General features: G+C 38.9%; 1 protein-coding gene across 3 annotated transcripts in view; it reads right to left on the bottom strand.

Moving 5' to 3' along the window:
- Positions 1 to 372: 372 nt before the first annotated feature.
- Positions 373 to 17,404, bottom strand: part of LOC119777156 (diacylglycerol kinase beta-like) — a 100,386-nt gene continuing 83,354 nt past the window's right edge. For 2 of the 3 annotated variants that reach the window (XM_038275953.1, XM_038275954.1), the window contains 3 exons: positions 8,848 to 8,910; positions 3,695 to 3,958; positions 373 to 541 (listed from right to left, as the gene is read on the bottom strand). In XM_038275953.1, the coding sequence (XP_038131881.1) occupies positions 396 to 541; positions 3,695 to 3,958; positions 8,848 to 8,910 (473 nt within the window). In that variant the 3' untranslated portion in view covers positions 373 to 395. The remainder of the gene's footprint in view (positions 542 to 3,694; positions 3,959 to 8,847; positions 8,911 to 17,404) is intronic. The other variant, XM_038275955.1, reaches the window with a different exon arrangement.

Here is a 17,404-nt window from a genome sequence, read left to right as displayed (position 1 = left end):
AAAATAAGGAAATGTAAAACAAATGCCTTTAAATAATGCAACTTTGAACATTATGATGTGCTTGCAAAAGGACATAATATATATACATATATATATATGTGTGTGTTTTTTACTGTTTTTTTTTTTTTTTTTGAGATGTTGTTTTCCAAGTTTTAGGTTTGCAAATGCTTTCTTTTATATTCTGGGTGGTTTCTCAGACCAATAAAAATGCTACTGCTAATGTTAATAACTTCTGCATACACAGAAATTACTCTAAAACTCTACTTTTTGACTGAGGGTGTTTTTAATGTGTTCTATCCATCCCTTATTGGAACAAATTTCACTCCATAGATTTTCTACTTCAGAGGAATTTTAAGCTGAACCCCCCACACTGCATCACACTTCACTCCCCCGTTTCACTTACACTCCAGCTTGTCCTCAGGCGTCCCCCTTTCTAACAGCGATAGGTAGCAGACGATGTCCTTGAGAAAGACCACCTGAGGTGACGTCTGTGGGGAGCCTTTCTGAGGCGACGGGCTTCTCCGCAGGGATCGATGTTTCTCTGTAAGTTGCACAACACAAACCTTCAATGTTACACACAGTACCGATCACTGTCTGCGCTGAGGTACGAGCCCTCTGCCTACTTTAATGAGGCTAAATGAGCAACAGCACCTGCAAAGTACACACTTTTGCATTAGTTTAACAGGTTTGGAGAGCTGTGATCACAGTATAGCATGAGGAGACAACAGAGAGTTGAGGAAAACAAGCTGAGAAAGCACTATTTATAGTATTAGATGGGGGCGGCAATGCCACACAATACGATAAGAGGTCTAAAAGGAAGGAACAAGACTAGCAGCTAATAGATTATACCAACTCAACCAGTCATCAGCCTCTCATTCTACTGACAAAGTTTGCAAAGATTTTTATTTTTGCCTTATGCTTTAAAGCATTATAAACAGTGAAACTAAATCCTGGAAGGTCTTTAAAGCGCCTGTTGATTAAAACCTCTTCGAAAGCAAAGCAAAGCCGAGTTCAATTCAATTCAGTTTATTTCTATAGCGCAAATTCACAACACGTCATCTCAAGTCACTTTACAATTAAACCAGATCATACAGTCAAATTGATTTAAAGTTTTCTAAGGAAAACCAGTTGATTGCATCGACTCATTACTCATTTTTGGCAACAGTGGAAAGGAAAAACTCCCTTTTAACAGTTATAAACCTCCAGCAGAACCAGGCTCAGTGTGAGCGGCCATCTGCTGAGGCCCACTGGGGTTCAAGGGGACAGAAGCAGACATAGAAAAAGAAGCATAGATACAAAAGGCAACTGTCAACCAGCTCCACAGGCGTAGCCTCGTGAGACCATCCTGATCTCGCGAGCTTTCAAGGTTTCTCTCGCTAATCAGTCTGGAGACTCTCCGTTGAAGAAAATTTGGAGCCGTTCACCAAACGAACGTCCAATCAGCGTTGGCTTTGAGGCGGGTTGAGGTGTGACGCAACGAGAAGCGCGACAGTTCAGTCTAAAGAACATGGCGGCTTCAGCCGATGAAACTAGCGTTAGCGTTGCTATCGAGCAAGTTTTATCGGAATTACAGAGTATTTCTTCACTGAAAGAAGAGCAAAACACTGCTCTGGAGGCTTTTCTCAGAAGAAAAGATGTTTTTGCTCTTCTCCCGACTGGTTTCGACAAGAGTTTGATCTATCAATTGGTCTTCGTTGTCGCTCTGTTAGTACGCCATATGCTTGGTTGATCTGATTGGTTTATTTGGCCCGTCTATCACCAACATAGGCCAATCAGCTAACCAGTATTTTCACCCCTTCCCAAAATTACTTCAACGGAAGGTTCCCAGATGGATATGCGGAGCAAATCCATCTGGCGGAGTCAGGTTACCACAGGCGGCCCCGTCCAGGAAACACACAGCCAGGCAGACGAGCTCCGAGCCAGCTCCAATACCAGAGGATGAAGAGAGCACATCCAGCCAGTCACAGTCAGAGAAACAGGACCACACTGAAAAACAGGCCAAGCTCCACTATCTATAACCAACGGTGTGGGTACACTATAATCCCAGGTGTTCAACATCATCCCATCCCAAACATCATTTCAAGCTATTCCAGTCGCTGCAGCCGCAGCAACCACATGTGTAATGAGGAGCTCAGTGAATTCCAGCGTGGGGCTTTGATAACTAGCGCAGTCATTACATTTCTTCTCTGCTTCTCTGTGCTTTCACTGCATATAATTATAGAAGCTGCTGGGAATGACGGCAGCTCAGGTCAGTGTGGTAGTTCCTGACAGAATGGGTTCAAAAGAGGCTGAGCTGCACAGAGAATAGTAGTTTTAGGCTTTCTGTATTCTACTGAGCTGAAAGAAAAAACTTTGGCTTCTGATCGTGAGCTGTTAGTAGCATCATGAATTTAGCCTTTTTGGCTGCTTTTCGTTCTGTTCTGCTCTACTGTTAATTAGAGTGAGCAGTTGCACCTGCGTCCCTCCTTATTAACATCGTTCCTAACATATGTTATCATGTCTATTAATAATGCACCCGTGTCTCTCTGTCAGTCTTTGCCAGATTGTCTCGTGCTTTCCTGTATGAGATGCACTCCAGTGTCATTGTGCACCACCTGCCTTTCTGTGTTCTTCTACTCGAACTCTCATTGGATTCTTTCTGGCTTCAGACTCCGGTCATGTCCTTGATTGTTTTTGCCTGTCTCCAGTTTGCTCAAATCCAGTCGATAAAGTGCCAGCGCTTTATCGATAAAAAGAATGTCACCCGCTCAAAGCCTGTCAGCCGCTGATTACGTTCTTATCTGCCTCCTTAAAGGAATAGTACACCCAAAACATGATTAGCCTTCATTTTCTACTCACCCCCATGCTGAACATCAATCTGGAGTTGATATCTCAAATGCATCTGGAGATCTGGGAGGCTTCTTGCTGTCTGCTGACATTCAAATAATGGAGGTCTATGGTGCCCGAGGCAGAAAGGTCCATAAAAGTCCACAAAAAACGTGTCAATATTCCTCCATACTGCTCGTCCAATGTATTCCAAGTGTCCTGAGTGGGTAGCATCCAGAATTTACTAGAAATTAAGTCATTTAGAATGTTTTTAGAGCATAAACAGTAGTGTATAGGACTTCCTAAAAAGCGCGTTCACGAGTCTACGGAAACCGCGGCAGACCAAACCAGATGGATCATGTTTTGGGTGTACTATTCCTTTAACTCTGCAACTTATATGTTGAGCTTGTCACCCGCCTTCATTCCTGCATTCTTGGTTGTCATTTATAATGCATTCAGTCTTAATATTTAGTCATGGGATCTGGTTCTAACAAGTAGAGAGCTCCATGGAGTGGGTTTCCATGGTCAGCTGATGGGCCAGCTAAGTCGGATGCAGATCCCAATACTTCATCCTGCAATGCTGTACACCATCTTCCAGTTTCTATATACTTGTGCACAAAGTAAGGTCCATTAAAATAAGTAACTATGACAGGGAGAAATTACCTCAACATCTATGGTATGATTCAGAACAGCGACTGCAGTCACGGCTCTTTTATCTCTTCTATTTTTAGACTCTTAATTTCAGCTGAAGTGAGTTGTTTCTGTTTGCTTGTTTTATTTTAATGTAATGTATCAAACATCTGAATTGAGAATGAGTTCTCCCTTTAAGTCCTGTGTGTGAAGATGGTCATTTTACTCAAAGGGGGAAAGATCTTGTAGCCATACTCACCTGAGGAGAGCTTTGGGGACACTGGGGATTTGGTAGAACCAGCATTGGGGTTCAAGGCATTGCTACAAGCCTCTGAAGGTTTGGCCTGCATGCACGGCGATCGATGCCCCCCCCCGGGCGTGTGGGCCGCTGTTCCCGACCGCTGTGAGGAAGAGCGGGATGAGCAAGGGGACGTGGTAGCTCCTGAGCCCGCTGCACTCATCACACCGGAGTGCTCTGGGGTATGTCGGCCCATGGCAGACAGGATGCTCTTTCCGTTCATCCCTGATGGTGTCAGACAGAAGGGAAAACATCACAGAGGTTAGAGAGGAATTTACTTTAAAGGAATAAAAAAAAGAAAAAATAATTTTTCAACTTAACAACAACGGTTATAAAAATGATATTAAGGAAGCATGGGGGAGAAGGAAGCAGAGAAACACTGCGTTAGAACTAGACCAATTACAAAGCATCACTGCCACAGTGCCACTGACTGATTCACAGACCTGATAAAGTGCCTTACAAAAGTATTCATACCCCATTCTCACATCTCATCACATAACTATTAAACACTTCACTCTGTTTCTGAGCCGTTCATAGAGGAAGCACTGATTACTTTTCTATAACTCCTCTCCAATTATTCATCCTCTGCAGTTGCTGTCATTAACTTTACCTCCCAGTTTATTTTTTCACTCTGTTTACTCTTTATAAAGGTATTTCTATTCTAAAAATACCAATGCAATCGGTTTGGTAACTTCATTTAAATGATTTCATATCTTTTTGTGACATTTTATATCGTAGATTTTATCTATAAAAACTGGATTTGCTTTGGCCAAATTCCTTGAAATAATTTATGATGTGGCTTTGCAAAATGTCTCAGACCATAATGTAGAGAATATTATAAAGGGGAAAATTTTGCTGTGACTCCATCCTGAGCTGCTGCCATCAACACCTTTGTTTCTAGATGTTGGAGCTTGGCCTGTTTTTCAGTGTAGTCCTGTTTCTCTGACTGTGACTAACTGGATGTGCTCTCTTCATCCTCTGATATGGGAGCTGGCTCAGAGCTCGTCTGCCTGGCTGTGTGTTTCCTGGACGGGGCCGCCTGTGGAGCTGGTTGACAGTTGCCTTTTGTATCTATGCTTCTTTTTCTATCTCTGCTTCTGTCTCCTTGAACCCCAGTGGGCCTCAGCAGAAGCCGCTCACTCTGAGCCTGGTTCTGCTGGAGGTTTCTTCCTGTTCAAAGGGAGTTTTTCCTCTCCACTGTCGCTACAAGCATGTTTAGTGTGAGGGAACTGGTTTTCCTTAGATAGAAAATTTTTAATAAATTAAACTGAATTGAAAATGAAAAATTATTAGATGTAAAAGTAAAAAAAAAAAATACATTGCATAAATATGCTTTACACCGTGTAATCTGATGATGTAAAACATTTAGCTTTCAGAAGTCAGAATTTAATCTTAGCTGTTCTGTTTTTGGTATAAAACCCTGGAGAGGAGATGGTTTTAAAGTAAAGTGAGGTTCTAAAACATTATCTCAGGTGTTAAATAAATCCCAGAGCTCTCTATCCAGTTCATCTTCTGAGAGTAAAAAGATGATGAACAATTTGGAAACACAAAGAAATGTTTCTCCATTAATACTGACGAGAAGGAGAAGCCAACTGTAGAATAGAATTTAAAATCGTCCTTCTCACATATAAAGCCTTAAATGGCCAAGCTCCATCTGATATCAGAGATCTGATTGTTCCTTATGTTCCTAACAGAGCACTTCGCTCTCAATCTGCAGGTTTACTAGTGGTTCCTAGAATTTCTAAAAGTAGAATGGGAGGCAGATCTTTTAGTTATCAGGCTCCTCTCCTGTGGAACCAACTACCAGTTTTAGTCTGTGTGGCAGACACCCTGTCTACTTTTAAGGCTAGGCTTAAAACTTTCATTTTTGATAAAGCTTATAGTTAGGGTGGCTCAGGTTATCCTGAGCTATCTCTATAGTTATGCTGCTATAGGCTTAGACTTTTGGAGGACATAGGGACCCCCATTTCATCATTCTGCTTCTTTCTCTCTCTGTTCTCCTATTCTGCAGAATCTGTTAGTTCAATCTCTAACCTTCTGCTCTCTCTGCTTTTCCTCAGAGTAGCTTTGCCTCGTCTGTTCCTGTTTGGCTGTGACGTCATCCTGGAAAAAAACATCAGCTGTGCTGCTTCTATCAACACCCTTGTTAATAGATGTTGGAGATCGGCCTGTTTTCCAGTGTGGTCCTGTTTCTCTGACCGTGACTGAGTGGATGTGCTCTCTTCGTCCTCTGGCATGGGAGCTGCCTTGGAGCTCGTCTGCCTGGCTGTGTGTTTCCTGGACGGGGCCGCCTTTTACAGCTGCTTTTTGTATGTCTGCTTCTGTCTCCTTGAACCCCAGTCGGCCTCGGCAGATGGCCGCTCACACTGAGCCTGGTTCTGCTGGAGGTTTCTTCCTGTTAAAAGGGAGTTTTTCCTCTCCACTGTCGCTACAAGCATGCTTAGTGTGGGGGATTGTATTTGAGTCAATGAGTCAATGCAATCAACTGGTTTTCCTTAGATAGAAAACTTTGTATCAATTTGACTGTATGATCTGGTTGAACTGTAAAGTGCCTTGAGATGACATGTGTTGTGAATTTGGCGCTATATAAATAAACTGAATTGAATTGAATTGAACTGTCCTATCGGAACTTTAGAGGAGCTGCAGAACTTCCAGCTCGGGTGGTTAAATCTGTCAACAGTTAGCCAGCAAATCTAGAAAAGTAGGAAAGGTTAAAGAATTCCTATTTGAATGTGAGACAAACAAACAGAGGGAATTGTGTTCAGTTGTTGTTTAAATCAAACAACACCTTTTCTTAATAAAAAATTAAATGAAAAATGAACAGAAATTAATAAGTACATTTTCTGTTTTCTAAGATTTTATTCATTTATTTAATAGTTTTTAAAAATGTTTCATTATTTCAAGATTTTATTTTGTAGCGTTATTTAAAAAAAATGTTTAACCAGAATTTATATTTTAAAGTTTCATACATTTTTCTTCATAAGGTTGGATTTAATGAAAAGCATTCTTTTCATCTTAAGTTTTACAGACTGCATTCGTTTCACTTTAGCCCGATAATAATGTTGTTGCTATCGTCCATCCAGGGCAATATCTTTAATTAACAACACTCCCGGGGAAAAACCTGCCCCCAGAAGTAAAGAATGTCAAAAGAATGCAATTTGTAAAACTCAAACGGAATAAGAGAAATTTTAAATAAAAAAAAGGAAGCAAAATCTGACAATTCAAGAGAGATTATTTAAATAAAATATGAGACAACAGCAAAGTTGCAAAGTTTTCAAAGTTTCGTTTTTGGATGGGATTGTTTATTTACATTTCCATTCATAAAATGTATTCTTTGCTCTTGACAATGCAACAAATTTTGCTCCATACAAACATATAGTTAAAATGCGACAATCTAAATTTTTTGTCCTTATGTTTCTGTGGTGAAGTGAAAGGGAACATGATGCATGGTTTCTGTTCAAAGACACTCACTGACAAATCGGACTTAGATTCACCTATTTAGCATGGAAGAAAATTAAGTCAGTCTCTAATTAAAATCTAAATAAGTCATTTTTTTCTTAAAATCAGTGCGTTTTGTCTTGAATGAAGGAGGTAAGTGAGATACTTTGTAAATAGAACAAGACAATTTACATTTAAAATAAGAAAAAGCAACTGCATTGTCTAATTACCAGTGTTGTATAAAGTACTGAAATCTCAGAGTCCAGTAAAAGTATAAGTACACTGCAAAAACAATCTGAAATTAAGTAAAAGTTTCTTAAATCAAGTGTATTTACCCTTAATTTGAGCAGGTAAATAAGATAGTTTGTCAGTGGAATGAGTATTTTTACACTTAAAATAAGTTAATTAGATAATATGCACTTGAAATAAGACAATGCAATTGGTTTTTCTTATTTCAAATGTAAATTGTCTCGTTCCATTGGCAAAGTCTCTCATTTATCTCCTCAAATCAGGATAAAATGCACTTATTTTAAGAAAAAAATGACTTATTTAGATTTACATTTTTTGCAGTGTACCTCTCCAAAATATGACTTTGGTAAAAGTCCAAGTCACTGACTGAAATGTTACTTGAGTAAAAGTCTTCAAGTATCTGAAATGGCTTGTACTTAAGTTTAAGAATTACTGTAAAAATAGATGTACTCAAGTAATGTAGTGAAAAGTATAAGTAAAAAGTAAGTGCAGTTTTAATTACATTTTGGTAAACTTTGAAGGTTAAATTCACTTAAAATAATATAAACAACCAAATGTAGGATAAATTTAGACTGGCTTTGTGAAACAGGCGAATCCTATTGGTGTTGATGAACGAACCCAGGCAAGACCCAACTTTGTAGTCAGTAGGCGGGGTCAAAACACCTGCGTTTCTCTCACTCGTTTTTTTTTTTTTTTTACTTAGTAACTAAACCAAACATTGAAAATGTATCGGAGTAAAAGTATGCAATTAAGTTTGTAAATGTAGTGAAGTAAAAGTGAAAGTTCTCAAAAAAATTTTTACTCTTGGAAAGTATAAAGTACTCCAAAATATACTTAAGTACAGTAGTGAAGTATTTTTACTTCGTTACTATACAACACTGCTAATTACAAGCACATATTATCTAATTATCTTGTTTTAAGAGTAAAAATACTCATTCAATTGGCAAATCATCTCATTTACCGACTAGAATTAAGAGTAAATACACTTGATTTAGGAAATTTGTACTTATTTCTGAATCGTTTTTTTTTTTTTTTTTTAGTGTAGAAGAAGCTGTGAATGACATACCCTAAAAATCTCTATCCAGTATTGATTCAGTCAAAAACATGGCCTATTTATTTTTCTGTAAAACCTTTCGAAAATTCATCATTTTTATAATTATACACCAATTCGTGGTGCATAAAACTCACATAATTATATCGCATAATTTCCACCTAAACACACTGGAATGTGTGCTGGTAGCGTTAATCGTTTTTTGGGGTATAAACACATTTGCATGGCACTGTACCAAGAGCCCTCTATCACGCACACACATACGCACAACAGGAGCACACAACCACCAAGGAGCATGAGGTCACAGCCAGCAGGACTCTTGTCCCGTTAAGCCAGTGTCACCGTGGCGACACCAGCCAGTGGCCTGCTGTGGTACCTGTAATGGGAGCACAGGCCACTTCAGTCTGAATAGAGATGCCTGCATCAATGGAACGGGCGTCTGTGGTCAGTGATTCATTCAAGGAGACAGAAAAACAGCGACAGAAGTGAAGAACAGCGAAGAAAGAGTTCAGGGGTAACTCATACATATAAAACCTGCTCCTCTGTCTAATAGCGGAGGTTAAAAAAGACCTTTATCATTTGCTTCATAGGAGATACGTATGTCCTTAAGGTGGACAAGAGGGATTAATCACAAACAGCAACATACAAACTATAGGCAGGGGAAAAAACATTTAAACCCTGTTTCAACATTATGAGCTGTAGATAAAAGAATAAACTACTTTAAAATTCATTGTATTTGATCCAGAACAAATTAAGTAGATGAATGTAATGAAGATGGCCACTAGGTGTCAGTATGCACCATGATCGGTGTCTTCGTTTGTATCACTGGACCCCAGCAGACTATGCATAGGAACATAGAGTTGATTTTATTCCTGAAGCGACTGACAGATCAGCCACCATATTCAGACCATTTCCTGGAAAGGGACGATCGCTCTCAAGCTCAAATAGCAGTGCTGAAGGGGGGGTAGGGGGGTTCTGGAACTGAATTATATCCATCGAGATCCTGGACCAGAGACAATTAATTTATGGTGTTTCTCTAAGACCTAAAAAAATACTTAAATCAACAAAACCTTTCTTCAGTTCTCTGTAAACTAGAAGACATGTTTTGTTCCAGCTCTTCTAAAAGAAACATGGAGATGCAGCCATTAAAGAAGCAGGTGTTGCTGCAGACTGAGAGGAAATGTAGATGATAAAAAGTTGGTGAAGATTCTCAGTCATCCAGGTCAGTCATTCCAAAAAAAGTTAAAAAACAATCCACTGGACTTTGTTTCCAACTTTGAAGACGTTTTGGTTCTCATCCAGGAAGCTTTTTCAATTCAGTGTCAGAAATAGCGTTGAGTTCGAGGCGCTTATCGAGTGGTCCAAAGCAAAGCTTTGTTTTGGCTTAGAAAACATGCAAATTGACCCGGACGAGCCGGTCCGCCCCTTAGGAATGGGGGTCGTTTTGTTTCTTTGTTAGCCTGCAATGCCCGATAAATGTTTATGACTCTGAAAGTTGAAATTGTTGGCCTGGCTGAAACAGGCGAGGTGTTTTAGTCTCCTCTATGGGGTCAGGGTTGCAATGATAGCGGGAAGGAATCAACTCAAAAGCTGCATTGGAAAAAAATCGAAATCTAGATAAGTAATGTTTTTTCTAAAATAAATGCTTTTTTTCTTGAATTGAGGAGGTAAATGAGACACTTTGCCAATGAAATAAGACAATTTACATTTGAAATAACAAAAAATGATGTCATTGTCTTATTTCAAGTGCATATTATCTAATTACCTTATTTTAACCCTGTAATTCCAAATGTATCGTATTTGATACATACGGTTTCTGAAATGTTTTGCATCTGACACTTTTTGCATAATTTAATGGTAAAAACTTTGCTCAAAATCCTATTGTAACAATCAGATATACCTGATAACAGAGGGCAGGAGGCTACACAAAAAATAATATTGACTTATCGCATAGCAATAAATTATTAATATCAAAAATGTATTTCTGTTTTTTCTTTTTACATATTTTGTTAAAAGGCCAAATAAGGACTTCAAATAAAAAAAAGTAATTTTCTGTTTTGTTTGATCGGGCTTTAAAGGGTTAAGAGTAAAAATCCTTATTTTATTGGCAAAATAATGTTATTTACCTACTCAAAAAACAGCTAAATACACATAATTTCATACATTTTGAGTTATTTCTAGATAATGTGCAGTGTGCTGATTTTGAAAGCTGAAATCTGAGACCACCCAGTTCCAAAGGGGCGGACCCGCTTATCCAGTTCAATTTGCATGTTTTCTAAGACAAAATAAAAGTGTTTTTGGTTCACTCTATAAAGCTTCGAACTCAACTCTATTCTGACACTTTGAATTGGAAAAGCTTACTGGAAGGGAAGAGAAATGTCTTCAAATTTGTAAACAAAGTAGAGTGGATTGTTTTTTGGATGATAAAAAGTCTTTCCTGCCTTTTGAGGCTGCAGGAACAAAATTATTCAGATTCAGATTTCTTAATGGAAACTCCTCAAATAAAACAGAAAAGATAAGTAACACCTCTCTATTTAAAAAAACATTTTTCTGACTGAGAGTTTCTGATTCAGCTGCCCGTCTGTGAGCTCAGCTGCTCTGCAGGGAGAACCAAACTGGAGGAAACTGGAAACTGTGGAAACAGCGAGCCAGACGGTTTACACGCAGCGCAGAGATGTCTGCTCTGTACGGAAGAGGATTAGGGCCACTGAAAAAAAAAAAAAGTTAACTGATTTTTAAATTTTATTTCAGTTTAACATGGGAAAGTCAGAATTCTGACTTTTTCTCAGAATTCTGACCGAATTCTGACAATAAAAACAATCAGTATTCTGAGAAAAAAGTCAGAATTCTGAGAAAAAAGTCAGAATTCTGAGAAAAAAGTCAGAATTCTCAGATTAAAGTCAGAATTCTAAGATTAAAGTCAGAATTCTGACTTTAATCTCAGAATTCTGACTTTAATCTCAGAATTGATTGAATTCTGACAATAAAAACAGTCAGTATTCTGAGAAAAAAGTCAGAATTCTGAGAAAAAAGTCAGAATTCTCAGATTAAAGTCAGAATTCTAAGATTAAAGTCAGAATTCTGACTTTAATCTCAGAATTCTGACTTTAATCTCAGAATTGATTGAATTCTGACAATAAAAACAGTCAGTATTCTGAGAAAAAAGTCATCATTCTCAGATTAAAGTCAGAATTCTAAGATTAAAGTCAGAATTCTGACTTTAATCTCAGAATTCTGACTTTAATCTCAGAATTGATTGAATTCTGACAATAAAAACAGTCAGTATTCTGAGAAAAAAAGTCAGAATTCTGAGATTAAAGTCAGAATTCTGACTTTTTTCACAGAATTCTGACTTTAATCTCAGAATTGATTGAATTCTGACAATAAAAACAGTCAGAATTCTGAGAAAAAGGTCAGAATTCTCAGATTAAAGTCAGAATTCTAAGATTAAAGTCAGAATTCTGACTTTAATCTCAGAATTGATTGAATTCTGACAATAAAAACAGTCAGTATTCTGAGAAAAAAAGTCAGAATTCTCAGATTAAAGTCAGAATTCTAAGATTAAAGTCAGAATTCTGACTTTAATCTCAGAATTCTGACTTTTTTCTCAGAATTCTGAGATTAAAGTCAGAATTCAGAGAAAGAAGTCAAAAAAAAAAAAAATCAGTTAACTTTTTTTTTTTTTTCAGTGGCCCTAATCCTCTTCCGTAGCTCTGGTTGCTGCAAAGGATCACATTTTGTCGCGTTAAAATAAGCTCTTCCTTTAGTGTACGGCTGTAAAGTGAATGCCAGATAAAGACACTGATCCGTAAGCAAAGGCATAAAAACTACTGACATATAGTTACATCTCAGTATTAAATGCAGCTGTTATCTTAAGGTTTCAGAGAAAACCTGATTATATTAGGTAAAGTTTTATAAAAAAAACTTTAGTGAACAAGCAGCACTGAAGATGAAGGAACATCAGACATGTCAGGGAGAAAGCAAATGACACTATTTAATCATTTAAAATGAACGTATCCAAGAGATCAGTCCAATCCATCATGTAGAGAAGATGGGCCAACTGGAAACATCAAGATATGGGTATTAACGATGGGCAAGGAGAGCGTCAATCAGAGAATCAGCCAAGAAACCAATAGTGACTATGGAGGAGTTTCAGAAATCCACAGCTCAGGTGGGAGAATCTGGCATCAGGACAGCTTCTCCTTCAGTTGCTCCACAGATCTGTAGTTTATGGAGGTGCATCGAACATTTAAACAGCTCAGAACAATAAAAAAAAAAGTATAAGAGTTCCTGTTGAATTTCTGACAGAGACCATAGAAGACACAGCAAACGTGTGGAGGAAGAAGATCTGGTTACAAACATGTTTTTCTATAGCAGGGACAGAGAAGTGGGTCAGAGCTGATGGGAAAGCGGACGGAACTAGATCCGGGTCGATACCACAAATGAACATGTCAGCGGCTTCAGAAGACATTCCTTCTCCCTCCGCTTCAAGACGCACCTTTCTGCTCGTAAACGTTTTTTCGTCATTTCAAATCATGACAAAAAAAATGGAGGTCAGAGCTCGTGTAAGAGCTTGCATGTCTGCATATTAAAGGAATAGTACACCCAAAACATGATTAGCCTTCATTTTCTACTCACCCCCATGCTGAACAACACTCTGGAGGACTTTTTTGATATCTCAAATGCATCTGGATATCTGGGAGGCTTCTTGCTGTCTGCTGACATTCAAATAATGGAGGTCTATGGCGCCCGAGGCAGAAAGGTCCATAAAAGTCCACAAAAAACGTGTCAATATTCCTCCATACTGCTCGTCCAATGTATTCCAAGTGTCCTGAGTGGGTAGCGTCCATAATTTACTCGAAACGAAGTCATTTAGAACGTTTTAGAGCATAAACAGTAGTGTATAGGATTTCCTGAAAGCGAGTTCACGAGTCTACGGAAACCGCGGCAGACCAAACCAGATGAAAGTGCGCATTCAGCTCGGCAAAGAACTCATGCTCTTCCTCAACACTGAAGTCCTCAGACATTTTTCTTTCGTTGTTTCTTTCTTTGCACAGGTAAACAGCACATTTCTTCTTCTACGCTTGCATTATTGTCAGAGCAGATGCTGAATGCGCACTTTCATCTGGTTTGGTCTGCCGCGGTTTCCGTAGACTCGTGAACGCGCTTTTAGGAAATCCTATACACTACTGTTTATGCTCTAAAAACATTCTAAATGACTTCGTTTCGAGTAAATTATGGACGCTACCCACTCAGGACACTTGGAATACATTGGACGAGCAGTATGGAGGAATATTGACACGTTTTTTGTGGACTTTTATGGACCTTTCTGCCTCGGGCGCCATAGACCTCCATTATTTGAATGTCAGCAGACAGCAAGAAGCCTCCCAGATCTCCAGATGCATTTGAGATATCAAAAAAGTACTCCAGAGTGTTGTTCAGCATGGGGGTGAGTAGAAAATGAAGGCTAATCATGTTTTGGGTGTACTATTCCTTTAAGCAAAGCTTGACGGCAATTGCACATCGACAGTTAAACTCCAACTATTCAGCCAAGGTTAGTGGATACTTGTTGAGGACCCAAATGCAGAGCTGAAGAGTTAGAGGAGTTTTCTTGCTAAATTTAATGAAGAAGAAAAAAAATCTAGAAGCAATAATCTACAACCAACGACAAGAAACTCCGGAACCAAAAACTATGAGACACCAGGGAGGAATAAACCTAAGGAACAAAGAATGAGTCCAGTAAACAGTAACAGCAGAGGAGGAGGATATATGCCAAAAAGAACAATGGTGATAATCAACTGATTGGGGGCAGGTGTGGACAGAAGGAACTAGAAGGGAGCAGAGAGTAACAGAGGGTAAACAAGAAATACAACAGTGCTTAAATATAACAAGAAAATAGCTATAATAAGACTAAATTGAAATTAATCTAATGACTTAGAAAACACAGAATGATTTAAATCAAAGTGTAACTGGAAACCCAAAGTGAAAACTTAAACAGAACACAACATTCCATAAAAGGGAAGAATCATGACATCTTCAGTGATTTTAAAACAACAAAGTGCCCCGAAGACGTCTGGAATCAAACTGATATGGAGATTTAGTCTAAAGATAAAGTTTCTTCAGTCGTGTTTTAGATGTTCTGGTTCAGCCCTCCTTAGCGCGACTGGATTATCCAGCAATAGCAAGAGGGTTGAAACTAGGGCTGCAACAACGAATCGATAAAATCGATAAAAATCGACTTTTAAAAGCGTTGGCAACGAATTTCATCATCGATTAGTTGTGTCGCGCGATAATGCGTCATCCGCCGCCGCCGTCATCACTGCCACTTGACTGAAAGAGGAAGAAAAAAAAATTACGGCAGAGCGAGTCAGCGCCGCAGGTGCAGTGTTGCCAACTCTGCGACTTTGTCGCTATATTTAGCTACTTTTCAGACCCCTCCAGCGACTATTTTTTTAAAAAAGCGACTAGCGACAAATCTGGCGACTTTTTACGGCGTCACTGGCGGCTTTTGGAGACTCTTACATGAAAGCATGTATCGTTCCTACTCTTGTCCTGCAGCAGCAGCTGCTGCCGTGGGGCGCCTCCCCCATCCCAACCCTGTTCTCCCGCAGGAGTCCCTCTCAGCGCTGCAGTCAGAGCCGCAGGAAGTTTGCTGGGATTGACGGCGCAAATTGATCACAATAATTAAAATAACCTTTATAAATAAATTAACTTGCAAATTATGAGGGCAAGGCTTTTAAAGTTTAAATCTTCTGGCAAAGATAAAGTAAAGAAGATCCTGCAATTTATGGAAGTAAAGCAGAATAAAATCCAGCAAGATCAGTAATATGTCAATTAATTATCTGCCACATTCCCATGTAAATATCTGTCTTTGGAGGATGTGTTTTTTAGCACCCCTAGTTCTCTCATTTTTATTCCAAATACAATTTATAATTTGAATCACAGGGCTATTTTTATCTCTATGGTTCAGTATTTTCTCAAGTAGCAACTTTAACTGCTATACTTTCCTGTCTTAAAAGGCAGAACTCTTCTAGTCTAAAAAAACTCATTTGTTGAAATGGGGGGCCTATTGTTTGAACCCCTTAGGTGCTTTAAAAAACAAAAATGTCTTTTTTTGCGCTTTATGAAACAAAGTAGCCTATATCTTGTGGATGTACAGCTACATTTCTCATGTAAGTTTGCGTAGTTTTAAAAAAAACATTTATTTTTCATATTGCAACAGTACAGTTAATGAGCAACCTGTACTTGTGTGCTTGTTTGTTCTGTCTAAAATGTTTATTTTGGAATAAAGAGGTTAATATAAAAAATATTTTTTGTCCGATTCATCGATTAATCAAAAAAATTATCGGCCGATTCATCGATTTTTAAAATAATCGTTAGCTGCAGCCCTAGTTGAAACTACAAAACTCTACAGTTTGGAGGAAGTGGTCTAGGTTCAGCTCCTAACAAACTATGGAGCGCTTTGTTTATGGACCGGCCACCTTGATCCACACTCCTGTCTGCGCTCGGGTTTGCATTGAGTTGTAGGCTGTGGTGGAGTTAACAAACCCTTAAAGCTCCATGCCACTTTTAATACATCTTCCAAAAATGTACTCTGCGTGCTTTTTAGAAAAAAATACCTGAAATATAATCCAAAACACAAAGATAAACATGGATATCATATTCTTTTTTTTCTCCATCCATTTATTCCCACAGAAGAAGCTTCCTCTGTGGGAAAAGAATCTAAAACACCTTAATGTAGACCTTTATAAGCCATTTCAATCTAAAAACTCACACGAAGAGAAAAGACAATTAGGAGAAATGAATTGATACAATTACTTTGTTTTTGGTGCTCAGATCTCAGCAGGAAACATAGCGCTGTATTTTGATAGATAAGCATGAACAGGAGTAAAGAAAAGGGCTGTTTCCCCCCCAGGCCTGAAACTGGTGATGAAGTGGAGATAGATGAAGTTGGTCAGTCTGTAGACTGCTGGTTAGTGAGACGGTCTGCTGAGCTTTATGGGGAGATCCATTGGACTGCATGAGCTGATACTAGAGCTGCACTCAGGGACCTGGAAGATGGAAGTCCAGCTTGGATAACACAGGTTGAGAGAACCTGTCCATGATGAGCAAGCATGAAGCGACAGTGGAGAGGAAAAACTCCACATTGGGAAGAACCTCTGGCAGAACCAGGCTCAACATGGCGGTCTACTGCTGGACCGGTTGGAATGAGACAGGGAACGCAGTAAGAGTCCGGGAGGAATGAAACTCTGATGAAGCTTAAGCTACGATGGTGGAGGAGGGGCTGGAGGGGGATTCAAACGGTGTCATCTGAATGAAGTCACAGCGCATCCGCCGCCTGAGCACAGGAGCAGACAAGTGCGGATCGGAAGCCTTTTAAGATGAACATTGGATGCTGATTGGCTTGCATGGAGGCGTGGTTCAAAGCTGATTGGCTGTGTTGCTGGTGGATGTAGGAGAGCAATGAGTTTCTTCAGTTGAACGTTCGCCTATGCTCCATTTTAACAATCGGGAGAAAGAAAAAGTGAAATTGCCAATATTTAAACTGATGCACCCAACGGAAGTAGATTTTACCTATTTTCCCCCCCCCCACGCTGTATTTTCAAGAATAGATTTTTTCTTGATTTTTAAAAATGACCGACACAGACTAAAAAGCTGTGATATCGGTACTAGGAACTTGTCAGACCACTCGCCAGTATACTTAACCTGGATATAAGACCCAAAAAAAACACATGGAGGTTAAACACAAGCTTGCTAAATAATAAAAATGTTATAAAAGAAATAAAAACAGAAATAAAATATTTTCTAGAATTCAATGACAATGGAGAGGTCAACCCTAATATTTTATGGGACACATTGAAGGCACTTATAAGAGGCAAGTTTATATCATTAAGTTCCGCTATGAAGAAAGAGAAGGAAAAAGAACTAAATAA

This window comes from Cyprinodon tularosa, unplaced genomic scaffold, assembly GCF_016077235.1.
Source record: "Cyprinodon tularosa strain WSP-4 unplaced genomic scaffold, ASM1607723v1 ctg982, whole genome shotgun sequence".
NCBI lineage: Eukaryota > Metazoa > Chordata > Actinopteri > Cyprinodontiformes > Cyprinodontidae > Cyprinodon > Cyprinodon tularosa.
The sequence above is the reverse complement of the archived record's forward strand: the minus strand, read 5'-3'. Positions and strand labels throughout refer to the sequence as shown.